We start from the raw sequence: 18,777 nt of genomic DNA on the forward strand, positions 1-18,777 counted from the left end.
GGAAACAAAGTAATAATCTCTCTGTAGTAGATCAGGAACATTCAGAGGCCCTTAGTTGTGAAAATTAAAAAAAAAAAAAAACACCAACAACCCAACAACAACAAAAAAACTACCTAAGGCGTTTTCACTGACTGCAAAGTGTAACTTCCTGTCGGGTATTCAGAGGAGGTTGGGTCGGGTTCAGTCAGATCCTTTCGTGGGAAAAATAAAAGCCGCTCAAAAAACAGGACATCCCAGTGTGCAGTTCGCAGGCTGCTTTTGTTGTCCACTTCCTCTGCATCTTTTTCCTCGCTATCTAAGCAGATGTAGGTGATGAGCGGGCTGGCAGCCACCACGTTTCGCTGGAAAAAGTGCAGATTGGATTTGCCAGGGCATGTGGCTCTCCAGGCTTGCAAGCGATTACCAGGTAAGTTGTCAACTTGCTTGACTGCCGGCCACTGAGGTTTTGAAAGAGGACGTCAGTGAAGACAGGGCTCTCTCATTCACTCGCTGAGGCCAGTTTGTTCAAGTAACAAAGCTGCTAACGGCAGACCAGGCTGGTGCTGGGACACAGGGCCTGGGCTTCCTGATGTCACTGTCTGTCGTGGACTCTGAATAGTGGGAACCAATGCTGTCTGCTTAATAATTCTCTTCAGGAGGGGCTAATTTGCCACAGTTATCAGCTTCTTCGGAAAAAGCACTCAAGGAACCTTAAATCTGTTGTGACCAGTATGTTTCACTTTACCTCGGTGTATTTTCAAAGTAGCTCACTCTGTATTCACTGTTTACGGTCATATAAAGGAAGTTTTCTCTGTGGTGTTGAATATTGTTAGATCTCTTCCCATTTTGTATTTGATTTACTCTTTTGGTTAAAAAGGCATTTTATTTTTTGAAATACATAGTTGAGAGCTGTGACGGGAGAGTCAGACATCTGTGCTCTCGGGGACAGTGCAAATGGTGGGGTTTTTGTTTAAATTCAGGCTTGTCCGTGAGAAGTGGAGATGCAGAACTTCACATAGGGAAGGTGTTGTGCACTTTTCTCTCACTGGACTTTACTTGCAGGGTGACTTAGTTTTTCTGATCAGTTTGGACGTCGTATCTTGTTTTATGTATATATGTGTGTATACTGATCATAGGAGCTTTCATATGAGAAAATCCCCAAGTGATGTGTTTTCTTTGACCATATATATCATGCATGAATGTTGTCACTATGAAAAAACTTTGAGGCTGGTAAGAGTTTTTTAAAAAATGTTTTTCTTTTTTGAATTACTCTCCCTCTTAATGTTTTCTTTCATACCTCCCGTGAATGAGGTGGTAAGTGTGTAAGCGTTGTTCTCCGTGGAGCAAATTTAAACTAAAATGTTTGGAGCAGCCCATATTTTCAGTAAATTTGGTTTCTTGGGCAAGTGTAATAGGAGATTGGTGTGCTAAACTTCTCTTCATTGGCTATTACTTTTCTCTCTTAAATAACCATGTGGTTCCAACACAAAATCAAAATACATTTCAGGGACCTGAATTAAAACCCCATGCATAGGAGCAGCAATTGCAGCATGTGCCCTTTCAAAGATTTCCTGGGACTTGCACTTATTCCTCTTTCTTTCCCTGGCATTAATAGTCTCTATGGTTTGCTAGTCTTTGTCTTACTGCTTTGCTAAAAAGGGTCTGGGATAACTACAGTGGTTGGAATGAGAAGACAATTGGAAGAAAAATACAAACAAACCTTTAAATAGTAAGTAGACTTTTAAATGAGTGGATTACAGTGTTAAATATATTTAAAGGCTGTGTTGGTTGAGTTCTGGTTTATATAGATAGCATTCTTTCCTGCCTTATGATCAGGCAAAAGGCTTTAGGGCAATAGAAAGCATTTATTTTTAATAAAATATATTTCAGGGCATGTTGTTTTAATAAAAATAGAAAACCAATGTGTACATGATTTCAGATTCCACAAGGGCCTAGACTCTCTTCTCATTGGTTCGTACTTAACTGTATTTTTTTGTGTGTCTGTAGTGTAGACCTCTGTAGTGATCTTGTTAGAAAATGTTAAAATTGGCTGGGTGGGGTGACTCCTGGCTATAATCGTAGCACCCTGGGAGGCCGAGGTGGCAGGAGTTCCAGACCATCTGAGCAAGAGTGAGACCCCCATCTCTACTAAAAATAGAAAAATTAGCTGGATGTGGTGGCACATGCCTATAGTCTCAGCAACTAGGGAGGCTGAGGCAGGAGGATGTCTTGAGCCCAGGAGTTTGAGGTTGCAGTGAGCTATGATGACGCCACTGTACTATATCCAACGTGACAGAGCGCGACTCTGTCTCAAAAGGGAAAAAAAAAAGATGTTAAAATTAGCGTTAAAAATAACATTGGCTGGGCACAGTGACGCATGCCTGTAATCCTAACACTTTGGGAAGTTGAGGCAGGAGGATCCCTTGAGCCCAGGAGTTTGAGGTTCCTGTGAGCTGTGATGACACCACTGCACTCTAGCTGGGTGACAAAGCAAGACCCTGTCTCAAAACAAACAAAAACCCCAAAATACCCCCAATATTTTCACTGAATGTTAACAATAATCTGAGAGAGACCAAAGTTTTTTAAAAAAAGACTTCAGAATGTGAAATATAATACATTATTTGGAGGCATTACAGGACATTTAGGCATCTACTATTGCTCAGATGATTTATGTCTGGAAGTTGCCTCTGCTCAGGAAACCACTTCTGGGAGGCCCTGCTTATCTTGCCATCCTTCCTGCTTTCCTGCCGCTCTGTCAGCCGTTTCCTCTTTAGATGGATGAGTTAGAAGAGTCACAGCCTGGGCTCCCATTACAGTCACCAAGGTGCTAGAGCCCCACAGCCAGAAACCTTGATTTAACTGAACTGAGGCCTTGACTGAGGAAGCTTTGTCGCCGCTGCCCCCCAGCACCTGACTGTGTGCCTGGCATGCAGGAGGGCCTCAGTACCTGCTTGTGGAATGAATGCATGAATTCTGAGCAACAGGAAGCTGGGAAAAGACTGGATAGAGGCTTAGTTTCAGTCTGTACTGATGCAGTAGAGTGTGGTGTGTTAGACTGAACATTGGTTATCATCTGAGAAGATGTCCAGAAAGAGCTCACCGGGAACAGGTGGGTGAACGTTGAGCAGACCTCTCGGAAGAGACAGGGCTCCCAGCTGGTGGTGTCTTCATGAAGCAAGGCAGGTTGAGAACTTTGGGAATAGGAATTTCATCAGGGGCAGGGTGTGTGTGAATGTGGAGGTGGGGCCAGTTGGGGACACTACCAGGAGACTCTCTTGAGCCGTGCATGGCTCGTTCTTAAAAAGCTCAAGTTTCTTGTGTTGGAACTCCAGGAGGTTTATGACCATTCCAAGTTGCTGTGGTCTTCTATAATTTTTTATTCTTTCCTCTATTTAGTCAACATTTATTAGGCACCTACCTAGTAAATGCCCTGCTCTGGGGAAGTTGTGGGGATATAAAAATGAAAGTGATACAGTTCTTCCCCTACAGAGGTGAGGGCCTGGAGGGGATGAGGGGAAGGTGAATACAAGGTCTGGTGGTGGCCTGACTCATCCGTTGACTGTATCCAAATAAAGGAGCACAGAATTTGGAGTGGTAAGTGTAGTGAAGTTTGTCTGGGAAAATTTCTTAGGACTTGTGAATTTTTTTGCTGATCTTAATGTTTATAGAGAAAATGACTTGGTGGTTAGGAAGACCAGGTAAATATAATTTGCCAAGACACAAGAATCAGAATTGTTAAGTTGGGAGAGAAAGGTAGAGAGAATGACTTGTTTGAAACAAAAGAATTTGGGGGGGAAATGAGAAATCTGATTAACGTGGTACTGAGGAGTTCTTCGAAGGATGGGACTTGGCCCTTAAGACCTGGGTCCCAGTTACCCCCACTACTGACCACGAAAGTCAGTGAACCTCTGAGATGGGGTCTCCCAACCAGTAGAATCCCTTGGGGGGGGGGCTGTGGTCAGGCTTCATGATGTAACACATTTTAAAGTACTTTGCAAGCTATCGTAATAGTTCCAGGTAAACAGAAGCAATAATAAGTTCTATAAAAGTTATGAAAATCTAGTCAGTTGATAGTGGGCTTTGCCTGGTGTTTCAAGTCCAGGAATAGGAAATCAAACATTATATTCATCATGGTATATGGCTGTACACCCTGTAATCTTTTTAGTGTATTTTTTCTTGGCATTACTTGAAAGGCAAGCTTGTGAAAGTAGTCTTGGATCTGTTTCATGTTTTCACTTGGATTCTTTGACCCCTACTTAGAGGTTGCCAGATGCTTCCTATTCTAACTGTTCCCAAATCCACTTGTTGGAGGGCCACTGAGGGGGCTGGTGTGGGAATTAGATAGGATCTGGGCACAGCGACTCCCTTGCTCTTGCCCCAATATTTTCACCTTCATTTGAACAGTTCAGTGAACTAGCAACTCAAGTAGTTTTTTCCCACTGAACTAGAACTTTCATTGTTTTGCAGAGGAAGATGAGTCATAGCCGAATTCTACCATTGTGCTGAAGTGAAATTTTAGTCTAGGACTGGAGGAACACGGGCCAAACTTTCTGTCTAAACCAGAGTATTGAAACTTGGGTTATGAGCTGGGCGGGAATTCTTATGGCCCTCTGTAGAGTTGTTCTTAAGTAAAAAAAATATTTTATTATAAGAAAATTTTGACCCCAAGTCTAATTTTTGATAATGTATTTAAAATATCCTTAACAATACCTTAAGTAATGAGACTCCTTCTTAAAAAAATTCCATGCAAAATTTGGAAAATTATACAAAGTCGAAACTTGTCATTCCCCCTCTCCCCCCATAACCATTGTTAGTAGCTTTCTTTGTTCTATAATTTTTTCTATGAATATACAAATGTAGACCTTTATGTGTAAGCACAGTTGTATTTTTCTGAAGCAAAATTGAAACCATCCTGTATTAGTGGCTTACCACTTAAAAAATTTATTAAAAACTATCTGTGTACACATATCTTAGCTCACTTGAGTAATTGCAGGGGCAAATATGCTTTTACTGTTACATTGCCATCCACAAAGGATAGAAAGATTAAAAGTAGTGTATAAGTGTTTGAACTTGCATTTCTTTTTTGTGGAATTGAACTTCTCTGCCTGTGTTTATTGGCTCTTTGGATTAATTCTTCAGTGAATTGCCTTTTCATACATTGCCCATTTTCTTCTGTTGTTTGGATCCCTGACTTTTAAACTTTTAATGATTACAAAGGAAATTCCTACAAAATGGCTTATTTTGAATGACTTATTTGAATTTCTTTTGAGTTTTAAGATGGCTAACCACTACCTTAAAAGACAGACATTATTTCCAGATCTCTGGGACAGAGGTTTAAGTCCTTGGACTTAGATTCTATATTTCCTTTTTCTCTTTTGGCTGGTGTGGAAGCCATCATCATCCCAAACTGGGCTGAAACTAGTAATTATTTAGGGGCCCTCACTATTTTATTACATTTTTTTCATGTACTGATAAATTATTTTCAGATGGATAGTAAATCACAGATTTATTTATAGAAAATCCCATTTTCCATGTATTTTATGGAACATGTTAGAGTTAGCAGAAAGAGGCTGTGGAGTCAGGCTTAAAATTAAATCCCAAGTATGGTATATCTTGAGCCTCAGTTTCCCCACTTGCAAATGGAGATAATAGTAAACATTTAAAGGTGTATGCAAAATTCCTTGTACCTAACTTGGCAAATTGTGGGGAGGATTGTAATAAATGGTGGCTATTTATGTTAGTAGAAGCTTTCAAGTTAATACAGGAAAAAAAGACATTTAGATGCTAAATGAAGATAAGACATTAGTTTAAATGAGGTTCCATATGCACCATCATATTGGAAAGTTATCAGTTTGTCCTCATCCTTTGATCTAGATTTGTTAGTGATTTTTCACATTACAGCATCAAGGCTGTAATTCTATGCTGGGCTCGTTTAACCACAGATCCAGTACATGGCAGGAAATAGCTATATGGGACAGCAAATGGCCTGCAGTTGCTTGGAGGATATCTGTGTGGCAGGGTGCCCGAAATGTTTTTCTGGTTTCAAAGTTCACTATCATTTGTTCAGAAAGGTTTTTATTGTTTGCAAGCAAGCAAGGCAAGCAAAGGGAAAGGGCACACTGCCGCCTCCCCTGTGTGTCTGTGCTGCACGACCTATTTGCCTTTGGTGCCTTATATAAAAAGCTTTATTTAGTCTGCAGAGAGGGTTATTTTTCCAAATAGAGGAGAACTGTCATAGTATTCTGGAAACATGATAGATTTCAGCTGAATGCCGCTGATGCAGATTCTTTGAGAGACTGGGCTATATGGCACTTGTAAAATCGGCACCTTGCACAGATTCTTCCAGGTCACTTACATATTGTCTGTGGAAATACCTCGTCAGATAGCGATCCACTTGGCCCTTTGAGAAGTAAGTCCTATCATACCAACACTGACCCTTTTCTCCTGGCCCAGCCAACCTCTTGCTGAAAACTTGCTGCCAGAATCTGTCTCCCAGCTTTTGACCTGGCCTATTTTCTTGTTGACTCTTAAATTCTGTGCCTTTAGCTTCTGCTTGGACTCCTTGGCAATAACTCCCTTGCTGGTTTTAGTAGCTCCTGGATTGTGTTTAGCAGAAAAAATTTATTCCCTCAGCAGATTCACTTTCTCCTGAAATAACTCTAACCCACCCATGCAATCTGGCATCTGCCAATACTCTTGAGAACTGTTAGTTAGTTGTTAATAAATATTTATTATCCGACATTAACGAGTGTTGCAACAGGAAAAGAATAGTCCTTTTATTTCTGTGACAGTGGTGAAAGGGACTTTTGGGAATAGAGGAGAAAAAAATCTTGAAATAAGAATGATTGTATTTTATCTTTGCCCATGTGTGAATTCTTTAAAATAATTATTACATCCTATGTCTGCTCATATGCATTAAAAAAGGCAGAGTGTATTTCATAGGGATGGATTTTAAACTGGGAGGTTGGGGATATTTTGCAGGTAGGTTGAGGAAACAATTCTCATTTCCGCTTTCTTGTCCTACTGGAACCCTTCTTACCTAATCACCTTCCTATCCATTTCTCCTGCTGTTGCAAGGAGAATTTATGTTTTATGATGAGAATTTATTTTGTGGCTAAGTGAAGTGTGCACTATTTTTAAAAAAGTCCTTGAGAGTGCATTCTGTGTATTCACTGAATTTGTTGCTAGGTCTTATGTTGCAAAATTTCTGAGTAATAAAATCCAAATAAAATAAAAAGATGTTGAAGGTAAATCTATGTCTTGATTACTGAGATAAAGAATTGACATTTATTTCCCATAATTTGGAAGTCTTTCAGTAAATAGTATTTGCCTAGTGTTTTATGATAAATCATTATTATCATAGTGGGTTTGTATGAGGAAGACCATAAGCATCGATTTCCCTGTAATTTTCTAAATTTTCTCATCTATTTGTTTCTTAAGTAGAGTAGCGCTCAATTTTCTATCAACTTCAATGATGCTGCATGTGGTTAAGAATTAAAAGTAAGAAAGAAAAGAAAAACAAGAGCATGGAGGCAAAAATAAATGACTTAGTGAACATTTATCGAGCACCTGCTGTTTGCTGGCTCCTGTGGTAGTTGATGGAAGTACTGGGGTGATTCTACTCCCTGGCAGCCCACAGCCACTGTGTATGCCTTGCAGTCTGGGCACGAAGATTGTGATGGACATTTACTCCCTCGAGTGTGCAATGCAGGCACATCAGGGAAGCTCCTTAGATCCTCATTTTGTGACTGTTTTCTTATTTCACACTTGGGTATCAGCTTCTAGATCTGAAGCAGCAAATTAGAAAGGTAGTTGGTGTGAGTCTTGCTGTGATTTGACACCCTGACAATAATGAGATACGCCTGTTGACAGGCTGATTGTAGAGGAGATGACAAAAATAAAGAGCAGCCCAAAAAGTTCTTAACACTGAGCCTCCTGGGTCCATAGGGCACTGTATTTGATCACTCTCATAGGTCAACTTTGGAAAAATAATTAGCACGTGAAAAAGCTCTTCCACTGAAACGACCACTTAAGTTAAGGCAGGCAGTTTGGTTTTCTGGGCCGCAGCATCCAATCAGGCTCTAGAATCCTGTTTTCTTATTTTGTTGGACCCGACTTGGTTAAAATGAAGCCCCTTCTCTGGCCCTGGAGTGGCCTGAATTAGGCTTATCTGAGCTGCAGTTTCCAGCTGTGGAGATTGGTGCTTTGGAGCCAGTGTTCAGTGACTTGCAGAAGCACGGTCAATGTTCTTGGTGCCGAGCAGTTCTCTGGAAACACGGTGTATCCTCATGGTTTATTGTGCTGTTAGATCACTGACAATTCATTCCTATGGTCAGCCCAGGACACCTTTCCTGGAATTCTTTCCTGATCTCCAAGTGTGGGTTGAGTACCCCTCTTCTCTGCTCCCACAGCTTCCCTGCAAGAATCAGATTCAAAGATTCTGAGATATGTTCATCTGTCACAAAACTTCTGATATGTTATTGATCAATGTTTTTGAAAGCATGGTCTGTCACTGCAAGGAGGGGGACCTGGAAACCTACATTTTAATACTCTCTCCTGGAGGTCATTGTGTCTGTTTGAGAACCTCTGATTTAGATTGTGAGCTTGAAGACAGGGTCTATTCTTTTTTTTTTTTTGAGACAGAGTGTCGCTCCGTTGCCCAGGCTAGAGTGAGTGCCGTGGCGTCAGCCTAGCTCACAGCAACCTCAAATTCCTGGGCTTAAGTGATCCTACTGTCTCAGCCTCCCGAGTAGTTGGGACTATAGGCATGCTCCACCATGCCCAGCTAATTTTTTCTGTATATATTTTTTTAGTTGTCCATATAATTTTCTTGCTATTTTTAGTAGAGATGGGAGTCTTGCTCTTGCTCAGGTTGGTCTCGAACTCCTGACCTCGAGCGATCCACCCGCCTCGGCCTCCCAGAGTGCTAGGATTACAGGCGTGAGCCACCGCGCCCGGCGGACAGGGTCTATTCTTACTTGTCTTTGAATCTTCAGACCTACCCCAGTTCCTGGTATGTTTTAGTTGCTCAAAAAAAATAAATGTATTTTTTTTGTTCGGTGAGTGTGATAGAATTCCAGCCAAAAATGTGTGGAAAGCAGATCTGCCTATGGAATCCAGAATCATGGTGAAAAGTCACCTGAATGATTGACCATTTTTCTTTATTGTTTTGTAAATCAATAGTATGTGAAACTGAAAATTTAATATGGATATTTAAAAATTAGCTTTCTTATTTTGTTACCTAAGAAAATATACTGTATCATTACTATTTGCATTTTACCTTTTTTGAAATAAGCTTTTATTGTAGGATAGTTTTACATTTGCAGAAAATTTGCGAAGATGGCACATAGAGTTCCTGTAGGCCTTGCACCCAATTTCCCCCATTGTTAACATCTTGCATTATTCTGCTACATTTGTCACAATTAACAAACCAATATCCATACATTATTATTCATGAAATTGTTATGATTACTAACATTAATCAAAGGCCTCCTTAAGAGTTATTGTTGAAGGTTTGTAGATTTATAGATGAAGTAATGTTTGTAACATATACCTAGTTCTGAATTTGAAGCATTTTTGAATTTGAATCCTTTGAATTTGAGCTCGAGAATTAAAACTCAAAACTTTTGAATTCTTACATGCAGTCATAGTTGCAAGTAGATCCACAAAGCAAACAGGCCAATTCTTGTGATAATTAGATTTTTTCAGGTGTTGTCAGCCTTCCGGAACTCGGAAAGGGAAAGGTTACTTTCAAATACAGATATATTAGCCAAATATATCTGTATTACTCTATATTAATGAAAGTAATTACTTACATCTCAGGTTTAGCCAGACGTGATATTTGTTTTAATTATTTATAATTTATAGTTTATTCAGGGAGAGATACTATACAGAATATTTAACAGGTTGGCATAGGCCCCAACCAATCAGATTGATGTCCAAATAATCAGAAGCAGTGCTGGCTGTTAAATGTATCTGTCCTGTTAATGTCTAAAATGTCCTGAAAATGTCTCCAGACATTGGCAAATGTCTCCTAGGTGACAAAGTTAATTCCAGTTGACAACTTGATATTAATATAAAGCAGTTAGAACAGCTAGTAAGTGCTTTATAAATATTGGTATTATTATTATTGTTGTTGGTATCTTCTTTGATTTCAGTTATTTGTTTCTGATCCAGCTTAGCAAGACACGTTAGGATTTCTTTCTATAGTTAAATCACCCCATGTATTAATAAGGTTACATTTTTTGATGATAAGGTTTACTTAGAATTTGTCAGAGACACATACCATGTGGTAGGAGGAAATGTAAGTTCTATTCATAAAGGAGGTTTTCAACTTTTTTTCCTTTCTCTCACCTGGCATCTTCCTGTCTGACATTGCAGCCTCTAGAAGGGCAGGCCCATGTAGGTGTGGAATTTGGAGAGCAGTTGTTCTTCCAGACTTCCTCACACCCACCCACAGCTATTGCATTGATAATGGCTCAGCCAGGGTAGGAGCCTGTATTTTGGTTCATGCCAAATTCCCCTCATTTCCCCATGATGATATGTTATTAGTATCCTGATCCCTGCTATTTGTTAAGTTAATCTGTGCTTCAGGGATCTCAGAAGATCACAGCATTTTGTTTTCAGTGACTTCAGTTTGTAATATGTGCTCTGGGTAGGTGAGAATAGACTTAGAGACATTGGAGCCCAACAATTTGATGTCTACAAGCAGTGTTTTATATTTAGCCTTCCTATCCATTCCTCTTCAGTATTCTAGAAACAGATGCTTAAATTGTTTAAGCATCTGATGTTACCGATGCTAGGGTATCCATTTTCCTATTAATAGGATTAAGATTTCTTTTTTAATCCTCAAATCCACGAGAACAGAATAGTCAATGGGATATGAGGATCAGATAAAAAAATCCATCCGTGCTAGAATCATTGAGCTCTGTACGTCCTGCAGAAACCCTGACAGCCTTATTTTTTTCTTCCTTTGAATTCACTTACCTGTTTTTGGCAAATATTTATTTACCAATGTTGGTTGATTGTAAAAACAATTATTTAAAATGAGATCCTGTTGGTTAAATAATTGTAAAAGTCTACTTAGACAAATTAGTACACTCATTTCAGAAGTAGAGCAGATATGCATAGCTCCTTGCTGTAGGGAGGGGAGGAGAGGTAGGAGCCTGTTGTTCCCTAACCCCCATCCTGTCCCCACTCATGCGTATACAGTATTTTGATTCCAGCACTTGGGCTCCAGAGTCAGACTGCCTGAATTGGAATTCAGGTACTTCCATTTCCTGGCTCTGTTACATCTGGGCAAGCAGCTTAACTCTAAGTGTCTGTGACTTCTGCTGAAAAATGGGGACAATGAAAGTATCTACCTCATATGGACATCGTGGGGATTAGATCACATAGTAATCCATGTAGGAAGCATTCAATAAATATTGCTCATAATAGCAACAATAATGTTACTGCTACTAATTTTACTGTTACTATTAATAAATTGAAAATAACAGTTTAAAGTACCTTTAAACTATATAAGGGTTTAAATTATTTTAACAGTTTAAATACCATAAAGGTTTATATATATATATGTGTGTATATAATATACACACATATATATATATATATATATACACACATACACACACACACACACTTTTATATTATTGTGGACGGAAAAATCCAAACTCTGAAATATTTGAAAGAAGTTTATTCTGAGCCAAATTTGAGGACCATAACCCGGAGCCATGCCCAAGAGACCTTGAGCAAGTGGACTTGCTTTGGCTGGGTTACAGTTTGGTTTTATACATTTCAGGGAGACAGGGGTTACAGGTAAAGTCATAAATCAATATGTGGGAATTACACATTGGTTTGGCCTGAAAAGGTGGGACATCTAGAAGCGGGGGGGGGGGGGGGGGGGGGAGTGCTTACGGTTAGAGGTGAGTTTGAAGATTCTTTGGGTGACAATTGGCTGAGAGAGTTAGGCTTTATCTAAAAGACCAGAAAGGAAATGCTTAATTTAAGATAAAGGTGCAAGCACTCTAGGAGGTCCAGACAGGAGAATCTCTCAAGTTACGATAAGGATCTGCTGGGATGCTTGAGTTAAGATGGGGGCTTTCTATCTTCTAGGTGATGCTAATGCTATACCGGAATCAGATTGGGAAGTAAACCACACTATATTTGGTTAACAAAAACCTGCTTAGTGGGATTTTACCATTTGTGAGCGTGACTCATCTGGCCTCCTTAGGAAGGAATTTGAGCAAAAGGAAAAAATCAGAGTTCAGTCCTCATTATAAAGCTGCTAAAATGAATCCAGTTTAGCTGAATTGAAATCCGATTTCTTTTGCCAACTCTCTGTAGGTGATAGCCACAAAATAACTAAAAGATAGAGAGAGATAGATAAAAAATTTAGGTTATTTAGTCTTACACTAAACAGTGTTATGACTTCAGAATTTAATGTACCAACATGTGGTGCTGTCCCATTGAAATCCTTTCTTCCTAATTTCTTAATATTCACTATCTTCTTATTCTTTTAACTCTTGTGTTGTTAAATAGTCTTTATTTCATAAAAATTCCAATCTTTAAAAAATTTCCAGTATTAAAAAATATTTTTCCATCATCTTAACACAGTAATAACTTTCATTTGTTATTTTCCCATCTATTTCTATATTCATACTCAAAAATAATTGTAATTATGTAATATTTCTAATTTTTTGTTCTGGTGATTTAGTTTTATATTATTTCATACATATTTGCCATAATTTATTTAACACTTTTCCTGTTTTTGAGTATTTCATTTATTTCTACTTTTTCAATATTATGGATAACAGTGCAGTAAAAATTATCTTGATCTGTGAAATGGAGATAATATGATAGAAATACCACAGTGGTGTTGTGAAGATTATATAAGGGAATAGATAGAAATCAGGTTTCTCGATTGTGACACTGTTGCCATTTTGGGCCAGATAACTCTTGTTTTGAGAGCTGTCCTGTGCATTGTGGATGTTTAGCAGCTTCCCTGGCCTCTACCCACCAGTGGTGACAAATAAGAATGTCTCCAGACCTTGCCAGGTGTCTCCCAGGGATAAAATTGCTCACAGTTGGGAACTCCGATATAAGGTTGTTAGAACAGCCTGGCACTGCTCTAATGAGTGTACTATAAATATTTGCTATTATTATTATTATTATTGGTACCATCTTTCATTTCATTTATTCATTTCTGATAAATTCTTAGATATAGAATTTCTGGGATAAGAGGTTGAGTTTTAGGGTTTATATAAATATGTCAGTATCTCTGAGGTCCAGCCAGTATCCAGTTTTGAGTACCCAAAATATTGTTTTACCTTGATTTTCTGTAATTGCTCATCAAGATGAGCATTTCCTGTACTTCTTTATTTGTATAGACACATTTGCCATTTGGAGATTCTGGTAATGGCCTTTGTCCACTCATCTTTTTTAAATTTTTAAGTTTTTTGTGCTGCTTTGCCATCCAGCAGTTCAAGCTGGAAAGTCATGCCCTCGATGGCCATCTGCAGTACATGTCACACTTGACCTTTTAACAGCATCTGAGTAGCACCTTGATTGAGGTACTTCTGGATTATTGTGTCTTTCCCAAACACTACTTTGCTGTTTCAGATTAAGACACAGTAATTGACAGTGTCCCATAATATGAGACCTTGCAAAATTTAAATATAAGGTGACATCTTTTTTTTTTTTTAGGATAGTTTTATGGGAAAAGAGCTCAACTTTGTATTTAGTGATATGTGTCATATAACAGCCGTGGTTGCTTCTGGTTTAAGTATCCTTTTGGAAATAATCCTAATTCTGGCTGTGGCAGAGGCTGCAGGTACCCCACCTGTGTCTTCAATTCCAGTGCACTGGGACTTCCGACTGCAGACACCTGCATTCCTTTGCCCAAGGTTGTTCTCTGGCTGAAAAAGCTCACACTCAGGGCTGGCAGGAAGCACCAGCCCCCGCCCCCCCCCTCCCAGGAAGTGACTGCTCTAGTATAAATTCTCCAGCTCTCTTGCATCTCAGGTTGGCCACTTTTGAAATGAGCATTTTACACTGGGTCTCTGAGTTCCCTCCCAGCTGGATTTCAATTCGGTGTTAACTTGCTTGATAATGACTCTTTTATTGGTCACTTGGCCACTTTTCCTTCCCTGTCTCCTTTTCTTATCCCCTACTGTGTTACCAAAATAATCTACTTATACATGAATCCTTGTCTCAGAGTCTGCGTCTGAGGGGAACCAAACTAAGGGGTTTGTCAATTTCTTTGACCTGACTGAAAGACAAGGAAAGATCAGATCAGGAGAATAGAAATATTTTGAAGCCCTGTTTTTGTAGAAGGTAGATGAGTTTAATTTCACTGATTCAAGAGACTGGAAAGCGAATAAATATTCTTGTTATGCTACTGCCCAGGGCGTCCTAAGAAAAATCTCCAGACTGCATGATGAGGTTAAAGCCATGGCAGGATGGCATTTCATGTCCCCTGCCTAATGTGACTTTCCAGCCACTTCCTTCATACCAGGGACTGATGCAGGGGCTTGCTGGATTTCAGAAAGATTGGTTTTTAGTTTGTGGCTTTCCCCATATAGAGACTGACTAATGTTAGGAAGAGGGGGGAAAAAAAAAAACACCTCATCTGTTGCTCTGCTAATTTTGTCCCTGATTTTGAGTGATCATTAATGCCTCGGGGAAACATTTTTAGCTTGGCAGGTAGGGCAATATTAGTTTTAATTGCAGGCTTAGTTCAGAGGGCTGTGTTTGAGTTAAAACCATCCAGGAGTTGAGGGAAGACCAGATGGATCTATTTCTGGATGCTAAAAGGCCTTTTGCAGGGCTGAGATGGAAAGTGCCTTTTTGCTTAGAGAACAGGTCGATTCCTGGGATTTTTTTTCATTATGCTACCACGTTCTTACTCAAAATTAAAGGATAAAACCAAAAGCCAAATTACTCATAGTAATCATAACAATAATGGCAACAACAACAACAAAAAAAAGAAAATGGGTAAGATAGAGTTGTAAATATTTGCTTTGTTAATGAAAAAAAAATCAACTCATTGGAGCTGACTTCTGAAAAGTTAAGTTTGTCAATCCAATCTAATAGATAGATTTCTTTAAATAGGTGGGTTGGGAATGCTGAGATCCTGGTGTGGGTGCTCCATGCCAGGGTAGAAATCTCCCCCTTGGGCACTTAGTGAAAGAGCCCAGTGGGCAGGACACCCTCCTATCTGCCTGGGACTCAGCTGCTGTCTTCGGAGCTGCTGTCAGTGGGACTCTCTTCAGGCTGCAGACCTGTAGGAGCACTTGTGTTAAAGCCACATAGCTGTTTTGTTTCCTCTCTAGCCAAAAATTGAATATAGTTGCTAAATAGCTGAGGTCACTGCGTGGTCTTGAGTGACCTCAGCTGCAAGTGAATGTGACCCAGAGTGACCCAGAGTGAGTGTTGGCCAGCACAGGTTTCACATTTTCCGTGTGAAAGTTCTTGCTTTGTTGTTTGTGATTAATAACTGGATAGGATATAAAGCCAAATGATTTCATTGTTGAATACAGACTTGAAGGGCATGAGAAACGGCCTGTTCAAATTAAACTTTGCCAAGATGCGGTATAAAGGTCTGCATCAACACCTGAATAGCTTTAGAAATAGGCAGAGAGGCTGGGGACAGTGGCTCACGCCTGTAATCCTGATACTTTGGGAGGCCAAGGCGGGAGGATCACTTGAGGCCAGCAGTCCAAGACCAGCCTGGGCAACATAGTGAGACCCTGTCTCTACAAAAAGTTTTAAAAATTAGCTGGGAGTGGTGGTTTGCACTTGTAGTCCTAGCTACTTGGGAAGCTGAGGCAGGAGGATCACTTGAGCCCAGGAGTTTGAGGTTGCAGTGAGCTGTGATTGTGCCACTGTACTCCAGTCTAGACAACAGAGTGGGACCCTGTCTCCAAAAAAAAAAGGCAGAGAATAGAGGGAAAAAAATGACACACCATTCTTTTTATGATGTGAAAGTTGCTTTGCATTTGATGTAGTGATATCTTGGGTCTTGTAACAGATGACATGAAACTGATGGGCTTGCACTATGAGTTAGCACTTTAAAGCAAAGGTGTATTGAGGATCTACTCTGTGCTAGATTGTTCAGAATGAGTTTGTTGCACTAAGAAATGTGGTAGAAAATTAGCTGTAGTTACACCTGTTTTGTTAATAGCTCAGTTTTTCTTAAGTTTTGTATTGTGTTGGTTTGCTATTTGAAATATGATTTTGAATAAGCTTCTCAGTCCTTAGCACTTTGAATTTTATTAATGTTTTCAGAAGAATTTAATAGTCACACATAATAATTGATGGATACCCAGAAGTGCTTAAGTTTAAAAGTAGGGAGACCAAGGCGCATGAAACACAACGTCTTACAGACCTGTGTTTTTTGCTTATCTTCTTTTCTATGTGTTTTCTAGGCTTTTGACTCAGAAGTTAGGAAAAGATCTGTCCATCTTTACTTTTCCCACATGAAGAAGGAACTAATTGCCCCAGACCTTACTGAAATATTTCTATACTTATGTCCATTTGTATAGTTGAGTTGCCACAAGATGTAGCAGCTATAACTTTCAAATCATAAGGCTAGATTCATTTTGAAATTGACACATAGAGAGCTTGGTTTTCCCAGAACTGGTGTGGTGTGAAATAGTTGAGAACTGACTTGGCCTGGTTGGGTTCTGTTGCTTGCAATGTTGTTACTACTTGCTTGCTTTTCAGGTGGGTCTTAAATCTGCTCTCTCTGTGCAACTTCTAGGCCCTGATTCCCCTGACAGGAATTTGATTGTGTGGTAGGAATAACTGCAGACGGGCAGAGATACAGACACAACTAATTCCCTTTACAGTCTTTCCCTGCTTAGAACAAACAAACAGAACGAAACAAAACAAAACAAAACAAAACAAAACAAAAGGAGAAGGGATCATATGGGCATGGAAGACATATAAAATATTTGGTTGTAAGTGAGGAACTAAGTACCATATGAATTCAAAAGGTGCAGGTGGTGTGTGTCTAGGGCTGAGCTCCGGGAGAGAGGGTGCCATTCGCTGTGGAGGCTGGAGGGAAATGTTCCGGGTGGAGGGCACAGCATTAATGGGGTGTGGCTGTAGGAAAGTGTGCCATGCTAGGTAGGCACGTAGCCCTGGAATATATAAATGGACCTGAAGTGGAAGGCAGCGGGTGATGTTTGGAGGTTTTCAGTGTGAGGAATTTCATGATCAAAAAGGAAGGCTAATCTGTCAAAGGTGTTTAGGAAGCAAGTAGGAGGGTGAATAGTAAGAAGGGTTATTGTAGGACATTGAGGGCTAAGTATTGAGGACCTACATGTTGGGGTTGGTAGCTTGAGAATATCTTGGCTCTGATGAAGAATTAAATTGAGTTATGGCAAAGGTCACTTCATGGATTTTAATATTTAAGATTTTGTTGCCAAAAGGTGAGCTCACTGTTGTTTTCAGTGTAACTGTGACGGAAGGAGCTTGTGTGTGATTCTTCCCTGTTGTTGGATCGACACTATCAGTATCTAGCTTGGGAGCTCAGCTGACACCTGTGGAAATGGCTTCTGGTTGTGACCTGTTTGTCCCCACTCTCTCCCTTATGTTTTCCCCATGAAAGGTAAAAGGAGTGATTTGGGTCAAATGTCCTTCGTTTTAGGTCAGTTTGTGTGGGATTATCCCTCGTGCGGGCTCAGCTGGGGCTGGAAACTCAGACACCTCCGGCTTTTGCTCTGCTTGGTTTGTGTTTTCACTTCCGATTTGCCATTATATTTCCTGGCTTGTGATCCTCAGGTGGGGATGAGTGACTGAGAAGTGTGGCAGGTAAGTAGGTGAAATAGTTTCCTTTTGTGGCTGTATTGAGCCAGCATGAATTTGGTGGCTTAAAACAACATAAATTTATTATTTCACAGTTCTGGAGGTCTGCCATGGGCCTCACTGAACTCAAATCAAGCAGGGCTGCGTTTCTTCTGGAAGCTCTCAGGGAGAATCCATTTCCTTGTCTCTTGCAGTTTCAACAGGCTCTCCCGCCTTCCATTTAGAAGAGCCCCTGTGATCCCATTGGGCATACCAGGATGATCCGAGATAATCTCCCTATCCTAAAGTCAGTTGATTAGCACCCACAATTCCATCTGCAACCTCAGTTACCCCCTGCCAGGTAACCTAACATATTCATAGGTTCTCAGCATTAGGACATGAGCATCTTTTGCAGGGGGAGGAGAGAAGGGTGCATTATTCTGCCCACCTTAGCGGATAACTCTTGATTTTTCATTTCTTTTAAAAAGAAACCTCTGCAGAAAGAATTTAGAATGGTGGATAATAATCCAATCATTCCTGCTTGTCTGAAATAAATTTCATCACTTTCTTTTGGCAGCTGACTTAATAATTAATTCTTTAAAAATAATGTTAGAAGAAGCTTTTCTTGTTCATGTGTGTTACATTATAATATGTATGTTTATCCAATGATGGGGAAAAAGGGAAGGAATGACTCAAGTACTTTCAACTTCAGGGACAGCAGCGGAGGGAAATTCTGGAATGGATCATGAAGAGTAGACTGTCAACTTTGCCGTCACAAAAACATGTACATAAACCACTCATGATTCTTTACTTTTTACACTGGATTCTGAAGCCACATACTTCAGTTAATGTGATTTAATGATTTTCTCTTAGTGTTATTTGGGAGGACGTTATTAAGGAGAAACATCCACCATAGTGTTCAAGTGTATTTGGGAAGAAAACAAGTGAGTAGACAAACTAAAAGCGGAGTTTTAAATGACTCCTATTTTATGAAAAAGGCAGAAGTTC

General features: G+C 39.8%; 1 protein-coding gene across 4 annotated transcripts in view; it reads left to right on the plus strand.

The window, feature by feature from the left end:
• The window catches only part of UTRN (utrophin), a 472,601-nt gene that overhangs the window by 55,323 nt on the left and 398,501 nt on the right, over positions 1 to 18,777 (plus strand). For 2 of the 4 annotated variants that reach the window (XM_045544517.1, XM_045544520.1), the window contains exon 1: positions 156 to 406. The exons of the other annotated variants lie outside the window; for them this stretch is intronic. In XM_045544517.1, the coding sequence (XP_045400473.1) occupies positions 313 to 406 (94 nt within the window). In that variant the 5' untranslated portion in view covers positions 156 to 312. Of the gene's footprint in view, positions 1 to 155; positions 407 to 18,777 lie in introns of those variants that run through there. 4 annotated transcript variants of the gene reach the window in all.

This window comes from Lemur catta, chromosome 2, assembly GCF_020740605.2.
Source record: "Lemur catta isolate mLemCat1 chromosome 2, mLemCat1.pri, whole genome shotgun sequence".
In the NCBI taxonomy this organism is placed as follows: domain Eukaryota; kingdom Metazoa; phylum Chordata; class Mammalia; order Primates; family Lemuridae; genus Lemur; species Lemur catta.